General features: G+C 35.3%; 1 protein-coding gene across 1 annotated transcript in view; it reads left to right on the top strand.

Moving 5' to 3' along the window:
* Positions 1 to 27,471, top strand: part of SPINK5 (serine peptidase inhibitor Kazal type 5) — a 74,672-nt gene that overhangs the window by 21,003 nt on the left and 26,198 nt on the right. The window contains exons 5-19 of the mRNA XM_050794055.1: positions 1,639 to 1,766; positions 3,750 to 3,813; positions 4,701 to 4,828; positions 6,373 to 6,436; positions 9,584 to 9,711; positions 11,044 to 11,131; positions 13,128 to 13,255; positions 14,508 to 14,589; positions 15,799 to 15,926; positions 16,695 to 16,776; positions 17,121 to 17,248; positions 20,281 to 20,329; positions 22,426 to 22,553; positions 24,125 to 24,206; positions 27,024 to 27,151. Of these exons, the coding sequence (XP_050650012.1) occupies positions 1,639 to 1,766; positions 3,750 to 3,813; positions 4,701 to 4,828; positions 6,373 to 6,436; positions 9,584 to 9,711; positions 11,044 to 11,131; positions 13,128 to 13,255; positions 14,508 to 14,589; positions 15,799 to 15,926; positions 16,695 to 16,776; positions 17,121 to 17,248; positions 20,281 to 20,329; positions 22,426 to 22,553; positions 24,125 to 24,206; positions 27,024 to 27,151 (1,535 nt within the window). The remainder of the gene's footprint in view (positions 1 to 1,638; positions 1,767 to 3,749; positions 3,814 to 4,700; positions 4,829 to 6,372; positions 6,437 to 9,583; positions 9,712 to 11,043; positions 11,132 to 13,127; positions 13,256 to 14,507; positions 14,590 to 15,798; positions 15,927 to 16,694; positions 16,777 to 17,120; positions 17,249 to 20,280; positions 20,330 to 22,425; positions 22,554 to 24,124; positions 24,207 to 27,023; positions 27,152 to 27,471) is intronic.

Genomic DNA, 27,471 nt, shown 5'->3' with positions numbered 1-27,471 from the left:
GTTGACACAGCCTCAATAATCTCATCTCACCTCAAATGTCACCTTTGTAGAAAGACGTTTTTTTGCTGCTATATCTAAAATAGTCCTCATTCTGATCACTATTGTATTTTTCTGTTTATTTTTGGAAGCACTTACTGTAATCTATAGTTGTTGTACATATCTGTCTCTTTCTATCAGAATGTAAGTTTCTTAGAATATATATTCCATTTTTTTCCTCTCTCTCTTTTATTTTATTCTTTTCTGTGGCAGCTTCACAGTCCGGAAGAGTGCTAAAGTGTAGCTAATGTGTAATAAATTTTGTGGGAAAATGAACAAATAAATGAATGAAACAACATATATGGCCATTGCTTATCTTATGTTCAATCTATTTTTAACTTCTTTTTAAACATATGAATAGTGGAGTATGTTCTTTAGCTTTTCTTTTCTATTTTCAGTTCTTGTCCTTCTAGATAAAAGCTTCTCAACCTGATCTTCTGTATCCTACTTTTATTCTTTATATTGTGTGACATACTGATTCGTCATAGGTCTACATTCTAAGTGTTTCATATTTTTCATTAAAATGTCTTTATTTTGACAATGATGACATGAAATTGTATTTTGAAATGTGATATTCTAAAGAAAAATTATGCAGTTTTATTATTTGGTTTTAGATAAAAGTTAAATTCAAGTTAACTCTGTATCTTTTTTAGCTAGGTCATTTCACAATAACAAGTTGCCAAATAGTATTTCATAAGAATTCACTTGATCCTTACTGCAAATCTGGAATGTAGGTAGGGTATGAATTTCCATTTTCCTGATGAGGAAAGTGAGGTGCAAAGAGGTGAAGTGAGTGGGTGGCAGGTCTGAGGCTTGAACACTAGTCTTCAGTTACTAATCTGTGCATTTGTTTTTCTTTACCATCAAGTTTGTTCCTAAGTATATGTCAACGTTATTAGAATAGAGATTTGGGCTTTCTCCTGCCATACCTAAAAGATGCTTAGTTTTCTTGGCTTGTCAGTAGAGAAAACATTGAAAACAGCAACAACAACAACAATAAATGGTTCTGTGCCAGGCACTTTTCCAAGTGCTATACATGAATTAACATATTTAAATCCCTATATAGTCCTGAGAGGTTGACGAAATTATAACCATTTTGCAAATGAGGACACTAAAGCATAGAGGTGTTAAATAACTTGTCCAAGTCCGACAGCTTAAGCGGCAGACTTAGAAATACGAAACAAACAATCCTGCTCTTAATTACTATCCTAATCTATAATTATAGAAACTTTACTGTATACTTTACTAAGAGCTTTCATATCCTTAATCTACTGGACCTCACTACTACTCTGTGGAGAAGGCAGGCAGGATTGGACAGACAAACAGTATGCCCAGTTTCAGAGCGGTGACTTGGCCTACTTTGCCCAGACAGCAAGTGGCTGAAGTGATACTGAAATTCTTTCTTTCGAAATCTAATTTTCTCTCTGTTCTTGGATCACGCTTTATTGCCCATAAATTTATTAGCTCACTATAGCCTTCATGATATGTTTTTTCTTCTCCAGCAATTTACATTATTGTGGGCTTAAAATGTTAATCTATTTATACATCTAAGAACTCTTTTGTCTCTTATATTTTGATGTTCCTTGATCATGTCTTTTGCAGCTGAATTGTGATGATTTTAAAAAAGGAGAAAGAGATGGGGATTTTATCTGTCCCGATTTTTATGAAGCTGTTTGTGGCACAGATGGGAAAACATATGGCAACAGATGTGAACTGTGTGCTGAGAATGCGTGAGTATTCTCTGAAGTAGGCTTTCTCCCTAAAACATGTTCTCTCTATAATTACATGACACAGTTTTTCCTACATCTTTAAGATAACGATTCATTGCGTGGGAGTTAGCCATTCCTAAATTATTAGTACCACTTCTTTTACTACTCTGAAGGCAAATAAAGGTGTATAGCGTAACACTTTATATTTATGTATGATTTATCAGATGGTTATCACTTTATGAAGTAGACAGGATAGGGAGATTATACATTATATGTTCATAATCTATAAAATGTTACAGTTTTTATATTTAAAATATATAATAAAATATAGATTTAATAAAACATTATAGAGTTAATATTATAATAAAATATAGATTTACTATTTTATAATCTATAAGATATAGATTATATGATTATAATATATAACAGAATATAGAATATATTTATGTAGATACACATACATATATATGTATATATATACATACACACATCTATCTTCTATCTATCCATCGTCTATCATCTATTTGTTTATCTGTGACTATACCCTTTTTCACAGAGAATTATTTCATCATCAAATTATGTTTATTAAGTGCTTAATAGTATGTAATATTAGAGTAGATAATTGGGACTTTCAGTATTAAATTGCTTCCCATTTCTAAACATTTACCAAATAGCTAAGGCATCTTACTGTCCTATATCTTGTCCGTGTTTTGTTCTTTCTCCACCCTAAATGCTAGGTTTGGTTATCAACTGTCTTCACTAACAAGGTGGCATACCTGCTTTGCAGGTTCTGGCTTGTGACCTCAATCTTGAATTGTCTGGTCTTAAGGCTTTGCAAATATAAAAACCAATGTTTATGTAGGCTAATGAGGGATATTATAATTATTCGCTTTCTGAGATCCTGTAAGCTTTAGCTCTCCTTGCAATAAATATTTTCAGCAAAGTAAAACTGCATTAAAACACTCTCATCCTTTGCATGATGGTATTTTCAGAAATTCACTTTAAAATTATGTCCTCAACTCTCACCAAGGGTCAACATAGAGAAACAGAAAACAAACATAGATATATGAAGAACATACAGATTTTTATCAGATATATATTGTGTAGCACAAGTATGAGCATGCTATATATTTAATTCTTACCACGTCTTTATGTGGGGAATCACGTTATGAGTCTTTAAATCTCTGGTCCAGGTGTAAGTTTCTCTCTCTTAATTTCTGGTATATTTCTTTGTACTATGCAATGAGAATCATACTTCTCCTTGTGTTGTTTTCCTCGCAGCTCTGGCTGCTAGGAGGCTCTATAATAAAATGGAAAATTTGATTTTTATAGTGCTCTCTCAGCTGATATCCTTTGAAATACCCTTTTTTAATCGTTTTTAAATATTTAGTTTTTTCTTTATGTTGCTTTTACTAAATTTTTATTGTTTAACAGATATTATCATTGTCATCTGCTTTAACTTTTGACAGATTAGAAAATATCTCTTACGTTTGTGGTTCTGTGTTTTCAGATATACTTTAAAGGTCTACTAGACTGAATAAAATTAATTATCAAGACTTCATGTACTTTCTATGGAAAATAAAATACTAGTCTTCATAACCCAAATAAAGAGTAGTATAATGGGATGTTAGATAATGAAAATTTGACTTTGTTTATTAAAAACAACAAAGTTCCTTGGGGACAGAGGGGTATCTATTATGCAGTTACAAGCTTTACCTCTCCCCATCTTCTGATGTGGATCCCTCCTCTAAATAAAGGTTAAAAAAGATTTCTGTAAATGATACTTACAAGTCTGAATCTTTACCATCTCTTCCATGTTAACTACATTTCTTTGACTTTACGTTATAAACAGTGGTTTTTATTAGAAAAAGTAATGAAATAATACTATGTGGCAGCTGTTTTCAAGAGCAAAGGATAATGACAATGCAATGTAGAGCGGTTAGGTTTGAATGGTGGGAAGTTCTGTGATATTAAACTGCTGTGTCTACTAACTTTTGATTCTAGGAAAACCGGGTCCCAAATTGGTGTAAAGAGTGAAGGGGAATGTAAGAGCAGTAATCCAGAGCAGGTGAGGTCAAATGTCAGTGTGATGGGAAATACTGGGAGGCTAACTTCAAATAGGAAGTAAGTGCTCTCCTCTTCCTTCTTAGGTGGGAGGCTTGGAAGGAAGTAATTCTTGCTTTATGTGAAATGGAATATCCGGTACTGCCCACTAATATGAAAAAGCTAATTATAGTCTCTGAAACTGGATCAGATTACTTTGGTGGTTAGATCTTTGAATCTATTTCTGCTTTCTATTAAAGAGAAGAAGAAGAAATAAAAGGGAAACTACATATGCAGTACACTTCAGTCACTTAGCCTGAGTTAAAACCCTAGCAGTGTCACTTGCTGTTCGGAGAACTTGGACAAATTACTTAACCTAAAATGAGATTTGAACTAAAGAGATTTTTTTCTATGATACAATTTTGTGAGCCTGTGATGGTAGGGGAAGGGGAAGGAAGAAAGGATCTCATACATGTCACACTTGTCTTTTTCCAGGTGAATGATTTTCCTAATTTTCAAGGTCTGATGCCCTTTTTATAAGCTTCCAGAGCACCTGAGGTTACTTCCACCAAGTCATTTAGCATCATGCTATTTTAAATGTCTCTTTTTATCATCTAGGAGATTGGGAGCAAGTTAATGGCAAGGACTGTGCTCTGTCTGAGTTCTAGCACACAGTGGGTTAGCTGTTTACTAAATAAATGAATAAACAAGTAAAAAAGTTTTTAATTTAACCACATGAATTATAGAGTACTTACTGAGCTACATCTACACATGAGCTACATCTACACAGCTGGTACTGCTCTAAGTGGCCCACAGCAATGTTAGCGGGACTGAGTTCTATAATAGTTCTGAAAACAGTGTTATCAGCATTACAATCTTGGTAACTTTCCAGTTCTTTTCCCTGTTCTTCAGGATGTATGCAGTGCTTTTCGGCCCTTTGTTAAAGATGGAAGACTTGGATGCACAAGGGAAAATGATCCTGTTCTTGGTCCTGATGGGAAGACACATGGCAATAAATGTGCGATGTGTGCTGAGCTGTTGTAAGTAGCATCTTCCCCTGGTGGACTTGATGATGATGCTCTTCGTTGCTGCCCTGAGAATCACTCTGCTGGGAGATAAAATCGTTTTCATGAAGCATGCAATTCTTTGTCTTTACAATGTAAAATAGCCTTTCTCACAGAATGGCTTCTTTTCTTTTTCTTCATATCATTGATTGAAGTTTCTTAAAAGGAGAGAATAAGGTGGCATGTTAGTTATTAAATTCAAGACTCTTACTTCTTTTAAATTACAGTAATTTGAAAATGCGTAGTGTTTTATAAGGCACAATATTTTAAAATTTAGAAAGCACTTTCTTATGGAATGATCTAGGTCAGTCGTTTGACATCCATTGCTTCATTTGGGCATATGTAGAGACCCTTCCTCAGTAATGTGAGGCTAATTAAAATAATAATAGCAATAATGCCATGTGTCTGAATCTATTTATTAGTTTAAAAGGTGGAACACGGATCATTACGAAAGGAAGGACTATTGGGTTAATCTTTATCTGAGTGCCTGGCAGTGCTTGGACATTGAAGAGGCAGATGTGGATGAGATCTAATTAGTCTTTAATATTCTGGCTGTTAAACAATGTTTAGATTATCTAATTCATGTGCCAGCAAGCCTTCAATTGCCATATTTACATCACTAGAACTTTAAAATCAGGACAGAGATTTAACTGATTAGTAAACGTCACACCTGCCTTTGAAAATTACAGTTAGTCCTTGTAGAATTCAAGGACATGTCCATTCAGGTTTACAAAACGGTGATGATAACTGGTTTCCAGACAGGAAATCAGCCTGATTTCCACTTTCTTACCTAGGAGACATGTTCTCTCAGTGTTCAAATCTGTCCTAATTCTGTGTTTTTTTTTTTTTTTTTTTTTATGCATTACGTGAAAAGGGGAATTTGACCTCTCTAACTCCTGGTTTCTTCCTCTGGGGAACTGAGATAGCCACACCTATCTCCAGGATGAGATGCTAATCAAATGATAGATGTGAAAGGGGCTTAAAGCTCGATTCAAATGTAGCTTTCATTAACAACTTAATATTTTTACATGAAAGCAAACAAATACTTTACAAGGTATACAACATTATACTTAAGGGTGTGGATGGCAATGCCTGAAACGCTCAGTTTGGTTTCACCCTTGTCACAACATTATTTTAAAGCTCTTGGTTCTGCCTGTTAAAGGGAATTTTCCTGACAATCTTCTGTTTGTCAATCAAGGTGTCACACCCATTCAGTTTTACAGAACAAAGCTTCTAATTGATTGTCAGTGAATCAGTTTCACACCCTTTCTTATTATAGGCAAGAAAGCTAATTTACAGAAAGCAAGTTTCCCAGATCCACTATTGCTGTCTTTCTGCCTTTTCTTATCTTTGGCAATTTCTCTGGCTCAGGCATTGAAGACAGGGAAATGCTTGTCTCTTGTAAGTGGATCATTTTCAGCAAGTCGTAGCAGAGGATATGAAAGTGTTTAGCACAGGACTGAGGATACTGAATATATGATTGAGTCATAAACTGACCAACTGTTTACTTTTCTTAACAGTTTAAAAGAAACTGAAAATGCCAAGCGACAGGGTGAAACTAGAATTCGACGAAATGCTGAAAAGGTAAAATGACTCACCAACACGATTTGGTTCTTGTGGCCATAAATATTAACAAATTTATGCCTAAACCTTTAAGTAATGAAATAAAGTCGTTGTCTTTTAGTATTATATATTTTTCTTAATATCAAAATTCCCCAAATTGACTGTTCCTAGAATATTAATCATTAGATTCAGATTGAAAACAGCATTTCCTACCTAAGGCCCAAAGTGTGCAATTTCCACCCATGTTTCTCCAGGCTTCCAGCCCCCAAAAGAAGGTATAAGATAGAAAGTTTATACAAACCAAACTCTGCTTAATTTCTAGCAGCCTTCTTTTTGGTTTAGTGTAAACCCATTTTACTCTGAATAAATTGTTTAAAAGTGGCAATATAATATAAATTAAACAGGAATAATTTTAAAATTATGACAGTCTTTTAAACACTATATCCACTGGTGCATTTTATGTGTAATTAAATTGACACAAGTTGAAGTTATTAACTTTTCCATTGTGATTATTCTGTTCAGAAAAACCTGCACTTACAAAGGTCTTGGTTCTGCTTAAAAAAAAAAAAAAAAAAAAAGACAAATTTTTAGATTGTGTTTTAAACAATATCCTTAAAATTATTTTTTTGAAATTACTTCATAATTTAATTATTCAATCTAGTATAAAATGTTTTGAATAAGCACTTTAGGTAATATAGCCTGTATTTCTTAAATCACCTACTTTCAATGAGAGGGATAGCAGTTTCTTTGCTAAATGGCTAACCTCTTGTTGAGAAGTCAGAACACTTGAGTTTTAACCTTGGTTTTGTCATGCTGTGGGTGTGGGAGACTAAATAAATAATCATCCTGGGCCTTAATTTCCTTGTCAGCAAAATAAAGAGGTTGGATAAATGACCTGAAATTTACCTTCCTGTTGGACTGTGATTCTACATCCTGCACACTTTTGTGCTAATACAAGTGCACTCCTTTTTGAAGATCGTAGGGCTTATGTTTTCCTAAAGGAAGAAACAAGACCACCTTTTGGTAGTCAAGAACTAGCCCTTCAGTTCGTAATGCTTATTTAATGAAGCAAAGCTCTCACCCTAAGTAGGGTGTTAAAGGTTTACATTTAGGAAAACTAAGTATTCAGAACCATCTACAGTTTATGCAACACTTGCCAAGGATTGAAAAGGAGTTCTTTTGTGGTGGTTGTTAAATTTCAGTCTAAAACTTTGGGTCATCCAGTGATAGTTAACATTTTATTGCTTCATAAACACAGAGAGTTATTTTCCTTTGTTTTTCATCAGGTCTCTCTGTGCTTCCCTCTTCCTCTCTGTGGCTAGGGTCATTGTTTTGTGGGGTCACTGGGCACGATGGTGTGAATAGGACTGCTTTATTGTGATGGCTCAATATGTTCCCTATAATTAACTTGTCACTAGGTTGCATACACAGTGTTTCTTCAGAATCTCCTTGGATGAGTCACAACTTATAAACTGAAATTATCATTGTTTCTTTTATGAGAATCATTGAGCATTAATTTTGTATACCATGCTGACTATCAGGTGACTGTCTTCTGCGTCTCTATTTCTAGATTGTTACAACCATGACGCTTGGAGCACATCCATTGCTCCTCCAAAAATAAATACCTTCTTAATAGGAAGCAGTTAGGATTCTCTGTTAAAGCATCCCAATGGAAGTTGAATTATTTTTTTAAAAAAACCAAAGAATGCTAGATCTAGAAAAGATCCTACAGAGCATCTGTTCCAAAAACCTCATTGTAGAAGTAGTAACATTGTGTTTCCAAAGAAGGGACTTGACTGTGGTCTCCCAGTTGGGTGAGAGGCACAGTGGCCCAGGTCATTTGACTCCTAGCCATGCTCTTTATGCCCATGTTTTCTTGCCTGAAATGGAATGATGAAGGTCACACAGTTGAAAAGAAAGTTATAGACCAGGACTTTTTGTAGGTCATATTGTAGTACTATATCCCACCACAAAATGTTTAATGACATAGAGATCCCCAAGCCTAGAGTAGCTTAGAGTATCATTTTTTTTTTTTTTTTTTTGTAAAGTTTAGCCCTCATCACATAGAGCTTTCAAAACACAGAAAGTAGCCTGAAAGTAGTGAACCAAAGCATCAGGAAATCTGAAAACAAATCTTTCTTGGATTTTTTTTTGGGGGGGGGTGGGAGAGTCACTCCTTTTTTAGCTCTTCTAAATCAGTATCAGTCTTGATGATCTATCCATCTAAGGTGAGGGTGAAAGGAAATTAGATGTACTGTCTCTCTACAATGTCAGAAATGATCATGGATAAAGAAGGCAGAATACACAAAAATTATCCACAGATCCATAGAGAAAATCAACTAAAGTAAGTGTAACACTGTTGGATAGCATCTTGTTTCTTTATACTTACAAACTAGGTTGAATTATTCTTGACTTGATCCATATTAAGTCACTTTTAGACACCTCATCTTCTCACAATTGTTTGTGTGTGTGTGTGTGTGTGTGTGTGTGTGTGATTTGGCTGCTGCGTTTTGTTGTGTTTGTGCTGGAACCTCATGAAAGAGATCCCCGGATGCCTACTGATTTGAAAGTTAAAAAGAAATACCCAGTTTTAATCCAAGAAAACTCTTGATCAGCTTTATTTTTTCCAAGGCTCTTTTTTACCTTATAATAAACATACCACATAATGCATACAAGTGCCAAGTAGTTGACAATATAATTACTATTTCTTAGTAGTTCTCATTAATATGTTGTATGTATATGCCAACTTCTAGACTTGATGTTTTGTGGTAATAAATCTATTATAAAGTCTCTAGGTTAAAAAGTAGAAAAATGGTAAATAAAATTACGTGTTGACTTCATGTGGTGGTTCACGCCTATAATTTCAACACTTTGGGAGGCCAAGGCAGGAAGATTACTTGAGCCAAGGAATTCAAGACCAGCCTGGGCAACATGATGAGATCCAGTCTCTACCAAAAAAGAAAAAAAATTAGCTGGGTGTAGTGGTGCATGTCTGTAGTCCCATTAATTAGGAAGCTGAGGTGGGAAGATCTCTGAGCCTAGAGGTTGGAGGCTTCAGTGAGCTATGATCATTCCCCTGCACTCCACCAACACAGCAAAATCCTGTCTCAAAAAATAAAATATCCTGAAATGAAATGAAGTAAAATAAATATAATTGTCTTTTCAAAGGATTTTTGCAAGGAATATGAAAAACAAGTGAGAAATGGAAGACTTTTTTGTACACGGGAAAGTGATCCAGTCCGTGGCCCTGATGGCAGGATGCATGGCAACAAATGCGCCCTGTGTGCTGAAATTTTGTGAGTATAGAAGCAGTTTTTTCAGAGTGACTCAAAAGGTCGAAGTGTAGATTGATTGGATTGATGAGTAAAAATAACTTTGAAAGGAAGCTTTGTTGTTGAGAACCATTTGAGCTGATGTATGTCCTCCACAAATCATAATGCCACCTAGTGAGTAGGTGCTACTGATGTTTGTCTATTTCTGAGGACAAATGGATTCCATTTTCCTGTTGAAATACTGACTTACAACATACTTCTTAACATTCGCCTGTGACCTTTGTGAATCTCTTTGTGAACTAATTCTAGTGTAGAATAGAGGTAAAAGCAGGTACCAAGACTTTGTTTTTCTTAAGTAATTATCCCATAGTAATAGTGTTGATGGAACACTCTTAGATACTTCAGGTTTATAGATTAATTGGATTACTCTTATCTTTTTATCTGGGACATATGACCTTGAGAGAAGGGCAGATCTCACAACATACAAATTATCGCATTTATGAAGATATCTTAGATGACATCTCATGACACTTCCGGCTTCTCGAGCTCTACGAGCCCTTTCCTGTGTCCTGTCCTATGCCAGTTCCTCCCAGTCTTGGCCAGCTGATGTCCCCTCCTCTTGTAGATTACATTTCAGATTATCTTTCCTTGGATAAGAACTCCTAAAGTCCCTCCCTAATTGAAACTAAATTCTCATAATCCTTAGTAATTGTCTTTTATAACCACCATCACAGTTGGCAATTATACAATTATTTCTCCAAGTATTTGTTGACTTTCAGTCTCGTCTACCAGCCTCAAGAACTACAAGAGGGCAGGGTATGTGTTTGTATTATATACTCCTGCATGCCCAGGGCCCAGCCAACGCATGCTCAAAAAACCATAATTACTCAGTAAATGATGAGTGAATGAATGAATGAAGACGTGAATGAGGATCCCCCACTCTCAAAAAGCTTAAATTCAGTAGCAGAAATAAACCATGGACATGTGCATATATTTATATATTACAAAATAGAATAAAAACCATTGCATAAGAGAAGACTATTCAGATACAAAAACACAGCAATACACGTAGAACTCATTTGTATTTGGGAACTGGAACGTCTTCTTCAAAAAGGTAGAATTTAAGCTGAAGAGTTTTAAATTTCTTTTAAGAAAGGGAGATGAGAAAAAAGATCATTTAGTGGAAGGAAATGGTATAAAGGTGAAATTAAAGGGTCTTTTTGGGTATTTGAGGTGTTTTTAAAGTGTTTGTACTAAAACTCAGGACAACTTAGATATTTTTCCATCTCTACCTAATGACTGTTTTGTAACATGAAGATCGGAAGACTCTCTACTCATATATTTTATTTTTTCCAGCAAGCGGCGTTTTTCAGAGGAAAACAGTAAAACAGATAAAAATTCGGGAAAAGCTGAAGGAAAAACTGAAGTTAAAAGAGAAATTTTGGTGAGAATCAGTTTGATCAATCTAGTTACAACTTGTGTGTGTGTGTGTGGGGGGTGTGTGTGTGTGTGTGTGTGCGGGGTATGTGTGAGTGAGAGTGCATATTATGTAGTATGCATTTTCAATATTGTTTAATATTTTCCACACTACTAGTAGGTTTACTGGACACTAATTTATAGTTATTGTTTTATGAAACTTAGATTTAAAAATTACGGCATTATAATTTCTAGCTGTGCATGGAGGAAATTAATCAAGTCATATTAATAATATAGTTTTGCACTCGTAAATGAAGGTGATATATCAAAACATTAAATTCAAAGTGTGACATGTATTCTTCAATGTGTGGTAGCTATTGTGAAGGTATTTATTTCAAAAACAATATCAATTTTGAATTTTAATGTGCTTCCTTTTAAATTATACTGTGCTCTGCTTTCTAAGCATCTTGTAACTAGTCACCTGTCTGTTTTTCTACTGCTACTCTCTTAGCTCAGACACTTAATAGTTTTCTTTTGCATTGATGTATTGGCATCGTGCCTGGTCTGTACACTGTCGGTCTCCATCTTTCTCAATCTTCAAGATTTAATTCATCCTCCATGTAGTGTTCATATTTCATAGAATATGAAAACAAAAAACTATGGTTCCACTTGTCAGTGATGCTATAAAATTCCAATGTTTGAAGATATTCTAGAGTATATTCAGACCATTTCACTTCCTATAGAAACCCTAACTTATTTCTTACAGACAGTTTTCCAGACTTCTATGATGTGCAGTCAACAGATCTCCTAAGTAAGCCACTCCATCAGGCCACCTTCTTCCTGTGTAACTCCTTCCTTCCTTTCTCTTTCTTTCTTTCTTTCTTTCTTTCTTTCTTGCTTGCTTGCTTGCTTGCTTTGACATTTTATTTCTTTTTTTTTCTCTGTCACCAGGCTGTAGTGTAGTGGTGGGATCGTGGCTCACTGCAGCCTTGACCTCCCTCTCTCAAGCTATGTTCACATCTCAACTTTCCAAAGGGCCAAGATTACAGGCATGAGTCACTACACCTAGCCTAAGCCTCATTTTGAACTGCTTTCTTCCCCTTGGTCCTAGGTTATCAAGTCCTTTTAATTTTAATACTCAAATATCTGTCAACTACTATTTTATCATTTTTTCCAATTTTTCTCCTTCCTTTCCTTTCTTCCTTTTCTTTCTCCTTTTTATTTTTCTTCTAATCTATCTCTCTATTCTCTTTTCCTCCCTCTTTCTCTTTCTCTCTTTTTTAATAATATAATTAGTGTCTCTAACTTCATTCCCTGGTCAATCAAATCCTCCACACATCTGGTTGATAATCTTTGTAAAACAAAGATTTGAATTTGCCATTTTCTTCTATAAACATTTATAATTTTCCCATTGCCTAAAAGTAATATCCAAATTCCTTTCCAAGTTTAGTGGTCTTCGATTTTCAAGGTCTCCTTTTGACCATTTCCCAAATATTCTTCTCTTTATCCAACTAATTATTTAGCCACTATATTCATAAATATGTTAGTTACCTAAAAATAACATGTTCTTTCATGCTTCTGTGTGTTTATCCATTTAAATCCTCTTGGATGGCCTTTTTACCACATTATGTTCCCGAATATATTCTCAAGATAGAACTTAGACACAAGTTCTCTGAACTTCCATGAATTATTTTTTCATTGTACTTGTACACTCTTAATTCATACTAGTGTTATATTTCTTAGCTTTTTATATTATACTCACTTATCCTTTCCATTTGACTAATAAAGAACATAAATATAAATAAATCTTATTTCTATTTATATATTCCTAACTTAAACATTTGTTGAAGATGTAAATGGATATTACAAGGAAAGAAATATCACAGTTTTTGGATGGTCCTAAATATTAAAAGTTTTATTTTTCATCCTTAATTTCTCTTTTTCAATTTCTTTGTAAAATATCATTTAACATTCACACATAGAAAACAGAACTATATCTAAACTTTTTCATATTCATTATTCAGAAACTCTGCAGTGAATATCAAAATCAGGCGAAGAATGGAATACTTTTCTGTACCAGAGAAAATGACCCTATTCGTGGTCCAGATGGGAAAATGCATGGCAACTTGTGTTCCATGTGTCAAGTCTACTTGTGAGTATAGATTTTTTAGAATGTCAAAGAAAGAAGGGATCTTGCAAGTAATTTAATAGAAACAGCTTGCTTCGTAGATGGGGAAACCGTGGCTCAAGACAGGGAAGTGAGTTGAATATGTTACATGGAAAAGATCAGTAATAGAGCTGGGAGTAAGTACCTAGAGTTGTTGGTTGTAAGAAGCCTTGTTCCTCTGGCACTCCCTCTTTTAGCACTGGCATGTCCTGACAAACATGAACTTGTGCAAATATTAGTTGCTCCCTCGCTCCTGAAACTTCACGTTAGCTAGCCTGTTTTAGCAATTTATAGGTATCTCATCTTCCATGGGAGTTAAGAGTCCAAAGGTCGTGCTTAATGTAGAAATGGAATAAAGTCAAATTTCCCATGAAACAACACAAAACTCCTATAAAATTACAATGGGTATTATTTTATATAATGTAACGTTTCTCAAAAAGTTAGAATGGACAGTTTTCTTTCAAAATTTAAGAAACCTCTTACTTTTTTTTGGTTGAGCTCAAATTAAGTATTTAACTTACATTTAGAATCTATGTCTTTTTTTGTTTTGATTGACAACTACATATGGTTGTAATATCACCAGTTAACTGCACATACTGTGCAATTCCATTGTACAAAGCAAATTTAGGCTTATTTGTTTTATCAGTATATGGAAATTATTGTGTGTGTGGTTTTTTTTTCACATCTTGTCCTTTAGATGAAACAGCTATGAGTAAGCAAAATATTTAAGCTTAAAGCAAAGCTAGGGTACACATGGTGTGGTAGATAGACCATGGTCTTGAGGGAGGAGACCTTGCTTGTAGTCATATCCTGAGATGTAGCCAAGGCCCCCTCTACCTCTCATCTTCTCTAATTAACAAGGGGATGAGTAGATGTGCTTTGTTAAGGCGACTTTCAGCCTTCAGGTTATGTCACCATGATTTTAGTTTCAGTGCCTCTGTTATGAACATTAATGATGCTCCCTTTCTTACTATAGGCAACAAAGCTAATTTACAGAAAGCAAGTTTCCCAGATCCGCTATTGTTGTCTTTCTTTCAACATTAAAAAGACACTTTGAAGAAATAATAGCACCATACTATCCTGGAGGATATTTTGTTGCTTCTCATTGATACATAGTGATAAAGGGACAAAATTGCTCCAGTCTAAGGAGGGAGAACAGTTAACAGTGCAAGGCTGTGGAGAAATCATGGCATGTGTTTGTTCCTAACGGATCTGCTTCTTTTTCCCTCTTATTCAGCCAAGCAGAAAATGAAGAAAAGAAAAAGGCTGAAGCACAAGCTAGAAATAAAAGAGAATCTGGAAAAGCAACCTCATATGCAGTGAGTGGAATCCATCCGAAAAATCCTACTTGGTGCTATAATTTGAACAAATTTTAAGAGCCTAAAGGGTGAGATTTTGCCCTGCAGAAATCCCCAGAATGTCCTAACTCTTCAATCTGGGGATGGCATTGAGATAATTTATATGGGAAGATTGATCTATTCTTGCCGATTCAAAACTAACTCTGCAAAAACAAAACAAAACAAAAAACAAAAAAACAAAAAACAAAAAACAACCGCACAAACAACAACAAAAACACAATTGTTTAAAAGCTGAAGAACTGAGTTGTACTTCTAGTTTTATCACTTACAGAGTGTTAGCTTTTGCCAACTACTTTCCAGAGAAATTCTACATGTATGCTTTCTACATAAGAGTTTCTGATATTTCATGTCTAATTTGATATGAAAATACCTTGATTGCCCCCCCAAAGCATGATTTTTATCCCTGAAATATTACCATATTAGTTTCCAAAGCCTTAGCTCAGTTATCATCCCCAATAGTTTTGATGATAAAAGTCTCCTAACTTTCCCTCTGGATTCTATCCTTTCCCTTGTCCAACCAATCTCCCTAACATAGTTTGAGTAACTTTCAAAATGTAAATAAGATCATAATATTGCTCTGCTTAAAACCCACAAGCAGCTCATACAGGATATGCTTTAATCCCATCATCTCTCCTCTTATTTGTACCCTTATCTCCATTCAGAAAATCATGCTCTGCTATGTGCCATGGCTTTTCCTATCTGTGTTTTTCAGCTAATTTTATTTTCATAAACCTGTGTGCATATTTCCCAATTCATTTTTTTCGCTCAGTCAAATCCTATTTACACTTCCACAGTCTCACCTAAGTTGTTCTTGCTCCCTGACATCTTCCCTGGTTTCCACAGTCAGATTTCATGGTTCCAGCCTATGAGTTCTCAGATTTCTTGTACCCTGTATGTTTGTACTTATTTTATTCTGTTTAGATTATAGTGGAATTTGCTTACATATTGCATATATTACATTGAGACATTGTACTATGCTTTATTTTTTCCTATCTCTTAGCATATGATGTTTTTCTTGTTGTTGAATTGGATTTTACATCTCAGAAAAACACAGTTAAAATCCTCTGCTCAAGGAGCTGGAGCATTAGTTTCTGCCAATGCAGATGTTTGAACCTTCTGCTTTAAGTAGAAATGAAATATATGGCCACCTTACTTCTTCTGTCTTGGCAGGAGCTTTGCAGCGAATATCGAAAGCTTGTGAGGAATGGAAAACTTGCTTGCACCAGAGAGAATGATCCTATCCAGGGCCCAGATGGGAAAGTGCATGGCAACACCTGCTCCATGTGTGAAGTCTTCTTGTGAGTAGCCCTGCAGCTGGAAACATGAGGAATGATTTTGTTCTTTCTATTTCATTTCCATGTTCAATCATGGGAGGGCCACTTCAACATAAGAATGAAAGAAATAAAGAATATTTAGAGAAACTGTCTGGAGACATGTATTTGAAAATTCATGTCCTTTGAAGATTGTTAAGACTTCACACTTAAGCAAGGAGACAGTCACAATCTTGAAATATTCAAGTAGTTTTGGTTTTTAAGTGTGGAAACAGGACAAGTTCTAACTTATCTCCATGAATAAAAGTGAGGCCAATGGACCAATGGATGAAAGCCCTGGAAGACAGGTTCCAAATGGACTCCAGGAAGAACTTCCTAACACTCTGAGGATTTCAAAGATGGATGATTTACCATGCAATTCCAAGGATGATATAAGTACAGGCTTTACAGGCAGATTAAAGCAAAGGCTTGAGAGTCATTAGAGATACAGTAATGAGCGCTGGAAATTTAGAAAGCCATCTCTGGACTAGGGTTTAAATCCCAAGTCTGTACCTATTATTTCTACATCTTCAGGCGAGTTATGCATTCTGTCTGTCAGTTTATTTGTATGCTGGGGCTACAATAGTAGTTTTATAATGCGATTGTGAGGATTTCACAGTGCAAGCACGGGGTTAGGCACATCACATTGAAACAATTTAATCATAGTTAAGTGTAAAATTAAATTACATTTGAGATCACTTCTAATATGGAGATTTGATGATTTTTACTCATCTCTTCTTAACCATCGTTTTTTAGCCAAGCAGAAGAAGAAGAAAAGAAAAAGAAGGAAGGCAAATCAAGAAACAAAAGAGAATCTAAGAGTACAGCTTCCTTTGAGGTGAGTGTATCTCCTCCAACAACTCAGAGGGATATGACCCTGAGGATCCACAGATCATGTTCAGGGAACACATACATTCCTTAAAACTGTATGAAACAATTGTACAGTTTGTGTTTTCATGTGTATTTACATGTGTGCAGTTATACATATGCATATGTGACTATTTCTTGGTTGATGGGTTCATTGTTTTTATCACTTAAAAAATCCATGCTTTCAAAGTTAATCATTCTAAAATAAGCCAATTGCTAATCCTCATTTAAGAAAAACAGTACAAGCTTTAGCTATTTTTGCAATCTGATTCAACCCATGTTCAACACCTTCAACTTCCCTCCTTAATTTCACAGGAGTTGTGTAGTGAATACCGCAAATCCAGGAACAACGGACCACTTTTTTGCACCAGAGAGAATGACCCCATCCAGGGCCCAGATGGGAAAATGCATGGCAACACCTGCTCCATGTGTGAGGTCTTCTTGTGAGTAGAGCAGTAGCCCCATAGCATCTGAGGATTGAGCAGTGGGAATTTCCATGGGAAGTTTTCAAACCATTGTGAATAATACATGTTCTTCTTCAGTGTAGCTTTCAGTTTTGGGTGTCATATTTAAATGGACTAAAAACAAACAACAGCAACAATAAAACAAGTGGAGGCTTTCTATTATGATATAAAGAGATGCACAATAAGCCAGACACAGAAAAACGTATAATGTGTGACCTCTCTTATATGTGGGATCTAAATAAAGCTGACTAATAGTAGAGAGTAGGATGGTGCTTACCAGAGAATGAGGGTAGATAAGGGTGAGGGTTGGGAATGAGGAAATGTTAATCAAAGGGTGCAAAGTTTTAGTTAAGCAGGAGGAATAAGTTTATAGGATGTATTGGACAGCATGGTGACTACAGTTAATAATAATGTATCGCATATTTCAAAAATATTAAAAATGTAAATTATAAATGCCCTTACACCTTCCCAAAAAAGATAAGTATCAAGAGACAACTATGTAAATTGGTTGATTCAATCATCACAATGTATGCATATACCAAAACATTACACTGAATTCAATTAATATGTGCAATTATTATTTGTCAAGGAAGAACACAAGTTAAAAAAGTGAAGTGCAGAATAATTTCTTCTATGGCATTTAAAAAGTAACCTAGAATCATTCACCCAGAGAAGAGAATACTTCATGATAACTATACTAATTGCTTTTAGTCTTTTGAAAACATTCTCAGATGAAATAGGAAATACATGTGATTACATGTAAAATATTACAATGCATGGAAAATTTATGAGATTTTTTGTTCACTATCTTTCTTCCTACTTATTCTATGTAATTTTAAGGAATATAATTAAAATAGAAAAGAGCTATGGGAAGAAAGATTTGGGCTCATGATGAAGATTGACTTTGTAATAAAGCAGAGAAAGACAAGAATGGAGATTTTATTATGTAGGAGTTGAGAGTCTATTTATAGGGTGCCTAAAATAGGTCTTTAGAATGAATGTCATGGTATGGCCGGCCCTTCAAAAGTGTGACTAGGCTTTTCTTAAACTCTTGATTTTTGACTAAAAATAACCCCATTTTATTTCCCATGGGCCAAGAATCTTAGAAAGGACTTAATTTATTTAGTCTTCCCATATAGAAAGTAATATAATCCAGTATATTTTCCCATAGCATTTGAGGCTTGGAGCACTAAAAATCTATTAGAAGGAAAATTAAGATGATGACCATATAATGTCACAGCAAATGTTGAATGCATATAATTATATGACACTTGCTAAGAGCTTTGCTACCTAATCTCACTTAGTCTTCACAACAACCACATGAAATAGATGAAACCAGATAAAAAGCAAAAACAAAAACAAAACTAAGGCCCAGAACAGTTGAGAATGATGGAAAAGTCAGGATAGGATATGGGACTTATAGATGAAGAAAAAGTTAATGTATTTCTTGATGTGGGATATAATCACTTAGCAAGGCCTTTCGACCTGTTTTTTGTTCTCCCTTACATTAATCTTTCAGTAGCAGGAAACTAATTCTGCCACTTAGTGGTTATCTTTGCTGCCTCCTCTGACAATTTTCCATTGAAGAAAGAAAATGCTGTTTAAATGTTTTAGTCAACTTAGACTTGTGATAAAGGTTAGATCAGTTTTCATATAAAGATGTATGAACAATCCCATAATTTTGGATCTATTTTAGTCAGTTTATTTCATAAATATATAAATTCTTTATTGAAAAGAAATAACCTTTATCACCTCATGTTTTATAGATATGTTAACAAAGGTGACTGATTTTTTTGAGAATTATTCTGTTTTTCACACTTTCATACCATGTGAAAAAAATCTTTTCAATTTTCAAAAAGTTTTAGTTTGATCTATGTGCAAGTCTTTTGTTGATTGGGACACATTAAAACATTTTCACAAATTAGGTAATTTTTTTCTACATTTTGAACTATTTGTGTTATCTATCTAATTATGTTGTAGATCCAATCCATGAAGCTCAATTTGCAACACTGTTAGTTATCCAAAATGTAACAGCTATCACTTTCAGTTCATTTCCATCATATGCCTAGCTTTGGAAGGAAAGTTTCCTTTCAATAATGACAATAATGATGATGTCAAACCCTTATAACAATTGTACCAATTATTTTATTATGTACCAGGTATTGTTCTAATTGCATTACATGTAGCAACTCATTTAATGTTCATAACATTCCAATAAGAAAGGTACTTTTATTACCTCTTCTATTTATCCTTCACACACACTTAAAGATGAGGAAAGCACAGAGAAGTTAAGGTACTTCTTGTTTTCCTTATAGAATTTGGTTCCAGGGTCTTTCTTCTTAACCACCACACTATACTGCCTCTCAGAAGATAAAATATTACCTCTCTATAAAGAGTAATCACACATGCAAAAGAATCAGCAAATAAGAAAGTACTATTGCAGTACATATACTGGGAAGTTAAACAGGTTTACTCCCTAATTCAGGGGCTTTCTCTTGCACACCATTCTCTTGAGGTAGAGTGAACCATAATTGTTTATTGTCTAATAAAATTATAAATTACTATGGGTGGATATTTGTCATTGTTTGAGAATAGTCAAAACAATAAATGATCAAGCTATGAAAGTTAAGGATCTATTCTACTATATAAAGATCCATTTCTGGCCGGGCACAGTGGCTCACACCTGTAATCCCAGCACTTTGGGAGGCTGAAGCAGGCAGATCATGAGGTCAGGTGTTGGAGACCAGCCTGACCCACATGGTGAAACCCCATCTCTACTAAAAATACAAAAAAATTAGCCGGGCATGGGGGCACGTGCCTGTAATCCCAGCTACTCAGGAGGCTGAGGCAGGAGAATGGCTTGAACCTGGGAGGTGGAGGTTGCAGTGAGCCGAGATCGTGCCACTGCACTCCAGCCTGGGTGACGGAGTTAGACTCCATCTCAGAAAAGAGAAAAAAAAAACCAGCAAAGATCCATTTCTTCTCTCTTTTTTCTTTTCGGTTTCTTACAGTCAACAAGAAGAAAGAGCAAAAGCAAAGGCTAAAAGAGAAGCTGCAAAGGTAATAATCTCAGGAATGCTGATGCTGTGTCCTGACATTTTTCATTTCTTTGCAATTCTTTACTTATCTCATTAGAATAAATGTTTTCTGCTTAATTTTCATGCCTGAAACAAATGAAGAACATTTTTAACCTGAACAGAAAGGGTCTTGCTTAGAAGTGTCCAGGGTACCAATTTTATTTCATAATTATTCAAATTTTGAGATTTATTTCATAAAAAGTGGAGTGTTAAGTTTTTGTAAGGAATTTTCCCCATATTTGGCTTTTATTAGATTTCTCTTGTTAGAGTATTAACTTATGCCATTTACTAATTTCAATTTACATTATTCATATCTCTGTTATTTGAAATAGAGAGTATAAGATCTCAATCATTCTAATTTACAAAATGAAAGCACATATATTATCATATTTGAGCTTTGTCACCACCCAGCTATGGAGCAAGTAGTAGTTTTCTTGCACCCAATTAAGTTCATTAAGTAGGGCCTCTGACTTTCCAGTTATTTTTAGTCCACTCTCCATGCTTTTATAATTTTATGCATAGCAGAGCCAAATTTATCTGTGTGGAAATGTTGAATTATTCTCATGTAATAGCTACATACAAGATTTATCTTTCTTTATTTTCTTTCTTTCCTTCTTTCTTTCTTTCTTTCTTTCTTTCTTTCTTTCTTTCTTTCTTTCTGTCTGTCTGTCTGTCTTTTGTTGAGATGGAGTCTCGCTGTGTTGCTCAGGCTAGAGTGCAGTGGTGCAGATCTAGGCTCACTGCAACCTCCACCTCCCGGGTTCAAGTGATTCTCTTGCCTCAGCCTCTCTAGTAGCTGGGGTTACAGTCGCGTACCACAACGCCCAGCTAATTTTTTTTGTATTTTTAGTAGAAACGGGGTTTCACCATGTTGACCAGGCTAGTGTGAAACTCCTGACTTTAAGTGATTCACTCACCTTGGCCTCCCAAAGTGTTGGGATTACAGGTGTGAGCCACCGCACCCAGCCTGTTTATTCTATTTCTTAACAATAGCCACAACAGTACACACCTCATCATTACTTGGGGAAAAGTTGACACAGTTTAAAATTTACCTTCTTACTGACTCATTTTTTTTTTAAATAAGTCTTTCTGCTAGGTGAAACTATCTTTTCATTGATCATTTAGAATTGAAAATTTGTTTTTATCCATTATGTTTGATCAGCTGCTAAATCCTCTTAGATATTTCCAGTGATATTAACATATTCCCCCTTCTCTCCACTCCTATTTTTACCCCCTTGCTTCAAATCCACATCTCCCATTCCTAGTTTTAAATTTTTTTAAATCAATTTACTTCCAGAAATATGTCAGTTTCTCTAGGGATCAAACTTATTCTGTTCTCTATTTATAAAGATATGTCTTTTTAAATTTATTTATTTATTTTTGAATCAGGTCTTACTTTGTTGCCCAGGCTGTAGTGCAGTGGTGCAATCAAAGCTCACTACAACTTCAAACTCCTGGGCTCAAGTGATCCTCCCACCTAAGCCGCATGAGTAGCTGGGACTACAGGCATGCACCACCATGCCTGGCAATTTATTTTATTTTATTTTTATTTTGAATTTTTCTGTAGACAGAGTTTTGCTGTTATGTCCAGGCTTGTCTTGAACTCTTGGGCTCAAGCACTCCTGTGGTGACCTCCTAAAGTGTTGGAATTACAGGTGTGAGCCACCATACCTGGACAAAATATATATGTACTTCTTAGGTTAAGCAAGTTTTTTTTTCCTTTCTCAGACCCCTAAAGACAAACCACAAGTGAGCAGTATTTTCATTTCCTTCAAGGCTTCTCATCTAAGCCTGCCTATGGAATCTTCCCACCTCTGATCTTTCCTAGCTTTTATAGACCATGGTATGCAACACAACACACACATGTATGTTTTTGATGATAAATAATTTCAGATTTGCTATAGTGCTGGGACAATATACTTGTTGACGACCGAAGCTTTGTAAATACTTACTGATTTACGACTACATGTTATCACTTTTCTTTTTACTTTTTACTCTACATTACGTATTCCTCATAATAAGAAAAGATGCAGGAAGGATAGAAAACTATTCTGAGAAAATATTTTCTTCATTTCCCAGGAAATCTGCAGTGAATTTCGGGACCAAGTGAGGAATGGAACACTTACATGCACCAGGGAGCATAATCCTGTCCGTGACCCAGATGGCAAAATGCATGGAAACAAGTGTGCCATGTGTGCCAGCGTGTTGTGAGTGTCCACCCCATCTCTCCCACTGAATTTCTTCACCCACGATTGCCCCTGAGTCTCAGATCCTTCATGCATGTGCAGAGTATAGACCATGGGTTATATGTTAGAAAGGTTTAAAAGCAGATGGATGAGACATTAAGTAATATTGAATCATAAAGTGACAACACTATTCTTTATTCAATTATCCTTCTATTTTCTAATTAAGTCAAGGGAAAAGCCTCAATTTAATGCTTTTCTTTAAACACTTGATAAACTTCATTTGTAAAAAAGAGAGAGCAGAAGTTTCATGATTTGGATTGGGTGATCTTTTTGATGTCCTTCCCACTCCTGACATTTTATGATTTGTTAGTCTATTCAGATAGGAGCTAAGGAAAAGCCAGCTGGATGGAAATCTGTGGGATCAGTACATAAAGACTATTAAAATAGCCTGAACAAGAAATGGAATAGGGAGGATTGTTATTTATCCTTTCAAGGACATTACTGTATAATGCATACATTCATAAGTGGCTTAGTGTGGAGTAAAACCTTTAGGAAACGGGTTCATACTCTAAATGTTTACTAAAACGTCTCCCTGTTATGCCAGGTTCAGGGCCTTCTAAGGCCTTTGTTTTGCTGAGTGGTGTAGGTAAGCCTGTGACCACAGCTCCATACTGTGGGACAATATAGAAGTTAATTATTATCACTTCTAATTCTCTTCCTTTTTAGGTTCTTAATCTGCTCTTGAACTTAATCCTAAAATAAATACTGAGAAAAAGACTTATTTAAATAATACCTATTGAGGTGCAAAGTTAATGCCTCCTAACTTTCACATGTCTTGATCCAACCTGAAGTGGATGCATACAATTCCCTAAAAGGAGAGGTTGACGGAGTAGAGCACTAGAAGAAAAGTGGCCTGAAATTCAAGAAGCCAGGGTTTTTCTCTCACCCGTTCAATTTGCTGGTGTTGTGGTAATGACTAAATGTAGTAAATGGTAAGGATTTTCCAGCATTAACATACTATATGTCAGTAGAAAATGGCAAGAATACCAGAATATTAGGCTTGTGTTCGACCCCCAAAGATTAGCGGTTGAATCTAACTGGACTTGAATCACTAGTGCAATCCAAACCTTGAATTTCAACTTCAATATTAGCTCCATTGAAATAATATTTAAAATTTTTAGTTTATTGTAAAACATGGTTTATCTCACTTAGCATCACCCTTTGCTTTTATCACTGATATGGTAGTTACTTGGAGAGGAAAAGTTTAACAAGTGAAATAAAATCAAGACAATTGTAGCTTTATTCAGAATGTTAATTAAAATTAGCAACCTACGAAAAATAAGATTGCCTGAGGGCCACGGACTGATAAAGATGCATGCTTGTTTTATAATTATTCCTCTTTATAGGGGTAATGTAAACAACTAAATTTATCTCTACTATTGGTCAAAGCAAAAGCACCTCTTAGACTAGATAAATTTGTATTGAAGATTGAATCTGACTACTGGTTTGGAAGATCCTTATTCCTTTTCAAAATGTACTGCCAAAAAGAGTAAGGAATCATATTCAGCCTATATCTTCTTTTTCTATTACAGCAAACTTGAAGAAGAGAAGAAAAATAATAAAGAAGAAAAAGGGAAAGTTGAGGCTGAAAAAGTTAAGAGAGAAGCAGTACAGGTAGTTGTTTGAGATCATCAGAGTCACATAAATATTCAGTGATCAGTCTCCCTAGGCAGGGCTCCTACTCCCTCCCCGTCATTCCAGTATTCTTACTGACTTTGCAAACTGGAAAAAATGTGTTTGGATCCCCATATACAAGAGTACTCACCTTTCCTTATTCAATTTATTCACACTAAATCTATTAATTGCTCGTGCAGTAGAGAGATCAATCACCATTTTCTCCCCTGATTGTGTCAATTATATTACCGAAGAAAGAAGTATATATAGATTGTAATCTTACTGTCTGAATGCAAATTAATAGAGACAGATGTTCAGATTTTTCTCAAGTACATTTTTGAATATGGGTGTTTACCTTAAAAACAGCAACAACTAGGTTTTTATCCCACTTAATTCTCTGTAAGATTTTGAGGAGATAAATGCATCTCTGAGTCTTGAGTTTGCATTCTTTAACATCTCACATGATGGTGATAATGATAATTGTACATTCATTGCTACTGTATGCATCATAGCATAAAGTTTTATGACTGATATTTGTAGTAGCCATTGAAGGTACATATTATTATCTGTATTTTATAGAAGAGGACTTGGAAACTGACATAAGAAGTTAAGAAATATATTTAGTTATATATAATGCAATTATATACTAATATATTATTTACTATGTGTTAACATAAACATTATATGATAAAAATAATATCATATATAATTATAATTATATGTAGTTAGTAACTTGAGAACCAAGAATTGAACCACAAGTTCTGGCTTTAAGCCCCATGATGCACATCAGATTTTACATGCTTCTGCCATTTGTATTATTCCTGCAGACTATGCCTTAGGTCCTCATTATTCATTTTTGTCTTTGTGTGATTTAGAATATCTAATTTCTACTGCTCTTACCTTTGCTCTCTACAATCTACTCTCAACTCTTAAGCCAAAGTAATTATTTAAAACCATAAGGCAGGTCATGCTACCCAGTGACTTCTCATCTCACTCAAAGTAAAAATCAAGGTCCTTGTAGTGTCTGGAAGTGCCATACGCGGTCTGATCCCTGACACTTTTCACAGGTCACATTTCCTATTATTCTACATTGTTCTCCATGTGCCAGTTATACTGGCCACCTTTTGGTTTCTTGGACATCCCAAGCATTGATTCATGGCTTTCCATCATGTGGTCACAAAAACAATGTGGTTAGAAAACTGGACTCTAGGCTCAGACTGCCAGGGTTCAAATTCTTGCTTCATTTCCCTACCAGTAAGGTCCTACAGTTAACATCTTTGTATATTAGCTTTCTCACTTATAAGATAAGGACATTATTATTATGTATATTATTTTTATGAAGGCCCAAGAAACTTATTAATGTGTAACAGCACAGTGTCACACATATCTTAAGTAGTCACTCTGTAATATTATATTTATTGCTGTTAATGTCATTATTGGTCTAATCTCATTGTCCAGTGGGGTGTTCCACATTGGACAGTTCACCAATTCTTCAACATACAATGAACTTTACCTTCTATATTCCATTACTCACAGTCAGAATATCCCTCTTGTCTAAAAAAATTCTGGTCACTTTTCACGGCTCAGATTGTGTGTTAACTGCTCCCTAAAGATTTTCCCATCTGTACAATATACTTAAGAACTCTATCACTTGATATGCCAACAATTTAAAAAATATTTCAGTTATATCATTCATTTTATTATGACTTATAGTTGCCTCTACCTGTTTTCTTCAAAGAAATTAAAAACTCTGTATTAGTTTTCTATGGTTGCTATAACAAATTAGCACACTTTAGTGGCTTAAAACAACATAAACTTCTCTTTGTTCAACTCCCACTTATGAGAGCACATGGACACCGGGAGGGGCTGGGGGAAATGGGAAGGAGAGCATTAGGATAAATGCCTAATGCATGAGGGGCTAAAAACCTAGATGACAGGTTGATAGGTGCAGCAAACGACCATGGCACATGTATACCTATATGACAAACCTGCATGCTCTGAACATGTATCCCAGAACTTAAAGTAAAATAAAAGAAAACAATATAAAATAAAAAACAATGCAAACAACAACAACATAAACTTCTTATCTTATTTCACAGGTTAGAAGATTAAAAAGGATCTCACTTGGCTAAAATCAAAGGGTTGGCAGAGCTGTATTCCTTTCCTGGAGTCTGCAGGGGAAAATCCATCTCTCTTTCTCCAGATCTAGAGCCTGCCCATGTTCCCTGGTTCTTGGACCCCCTTCTCCATCTACAAAACCAGCAATGTTATATCTCTCTGACTGTTCTTCTGTGGTTGTATCTCCCTCTCACTCTGTCTTCCATCTCACTCTTGCAGTTTTAAGGACTGATCCTCGTGATTGAGCCTTACATTGAGCCCATTATGGCAATCCAGGATAATCTCTTCATTTCAAGGTTATTTACCTAATTATATCTGCAAAGTCCTTTTTGCTGTGTAAGGTAGCATATTCTCAGGTCTCAGGTATTAAGACTTAGATGTGTTTGGTGGAAGGGTATTATTCTGCATACTACAAATTCCTTTACCAATTTAAGAGGCCATACATTATTCTTCTCTGTATCTTTCACAGTACCTAGTGCAGAATAATATTTGACCTGAAGGTTTTCTAAGAGATAAATAACAGCAATCTATGTTCCAAATAATGTGTGACCTAGGTCTCTGAAAAGCATTTTGGCTAATATTAACCTTCAACATCACCTTTTCCATGCAATCATTATGTTTTAGTTTTTAAAGGGGTAACGTGGAGGAAGAGTTCTAGTGTTTAGTTATTGGATTCTTAAAATCTCCTTCATTTGGCAGGAGCTGTGCAGTGAATATCGTCATTATGTGAGGAATGGACGACTCCCCTGTACCAGAGAGAATGATCCTATTGAGGGTCTAGATGGGAAAATCCATGGCAACACCTGTTCCATGTGTGAAGCCTTCTTGTGAGTGAGAGGCAGCCACTCTGCTACTGAGTGTAGAAGATCAGCATTGGGTGGGCAAGAGGGGTGACATTGGAAGTTTTCTCCAGGAGGTAGATAATGAAGGCTGTCTTTGCATTGGGTTGGAAATTTACTATTATAAAGCCATATATTCAGCCCATTGACTTCTGGTGTTCTTCAATAGTCTGAGAGGTACTTGAATCACCATCACGAAAGGGCCATGTGCTAAGAGCAAAATTACCCAGGAGTTAATGGCATAAAAGGACTAGGACTTCTGTTCTCTGCAGGCATAGGTCACTGTCAAATAATCCAAAGGTGTAATC

This window comes from Macaca thibetana, chromosome 6, assembly GCF_024542745.1.
Source record: "Macaca thibetana thibetana isolate TM-01 chromosome 6, ASM2454274v1, whole genome shotgun sequence".
Classification (NCBI taxonomy): Eukaryota; Metazoa; Chordata; class Mammalia; order Primates; family Cercopithecidae; genus Macaca; species Macaca thibetana.
The sequence above is the reverse complement of the archived record's forward strand: the minus strand, read 5'-3'. Positions and strand labels throughout refer to the sequence as shown.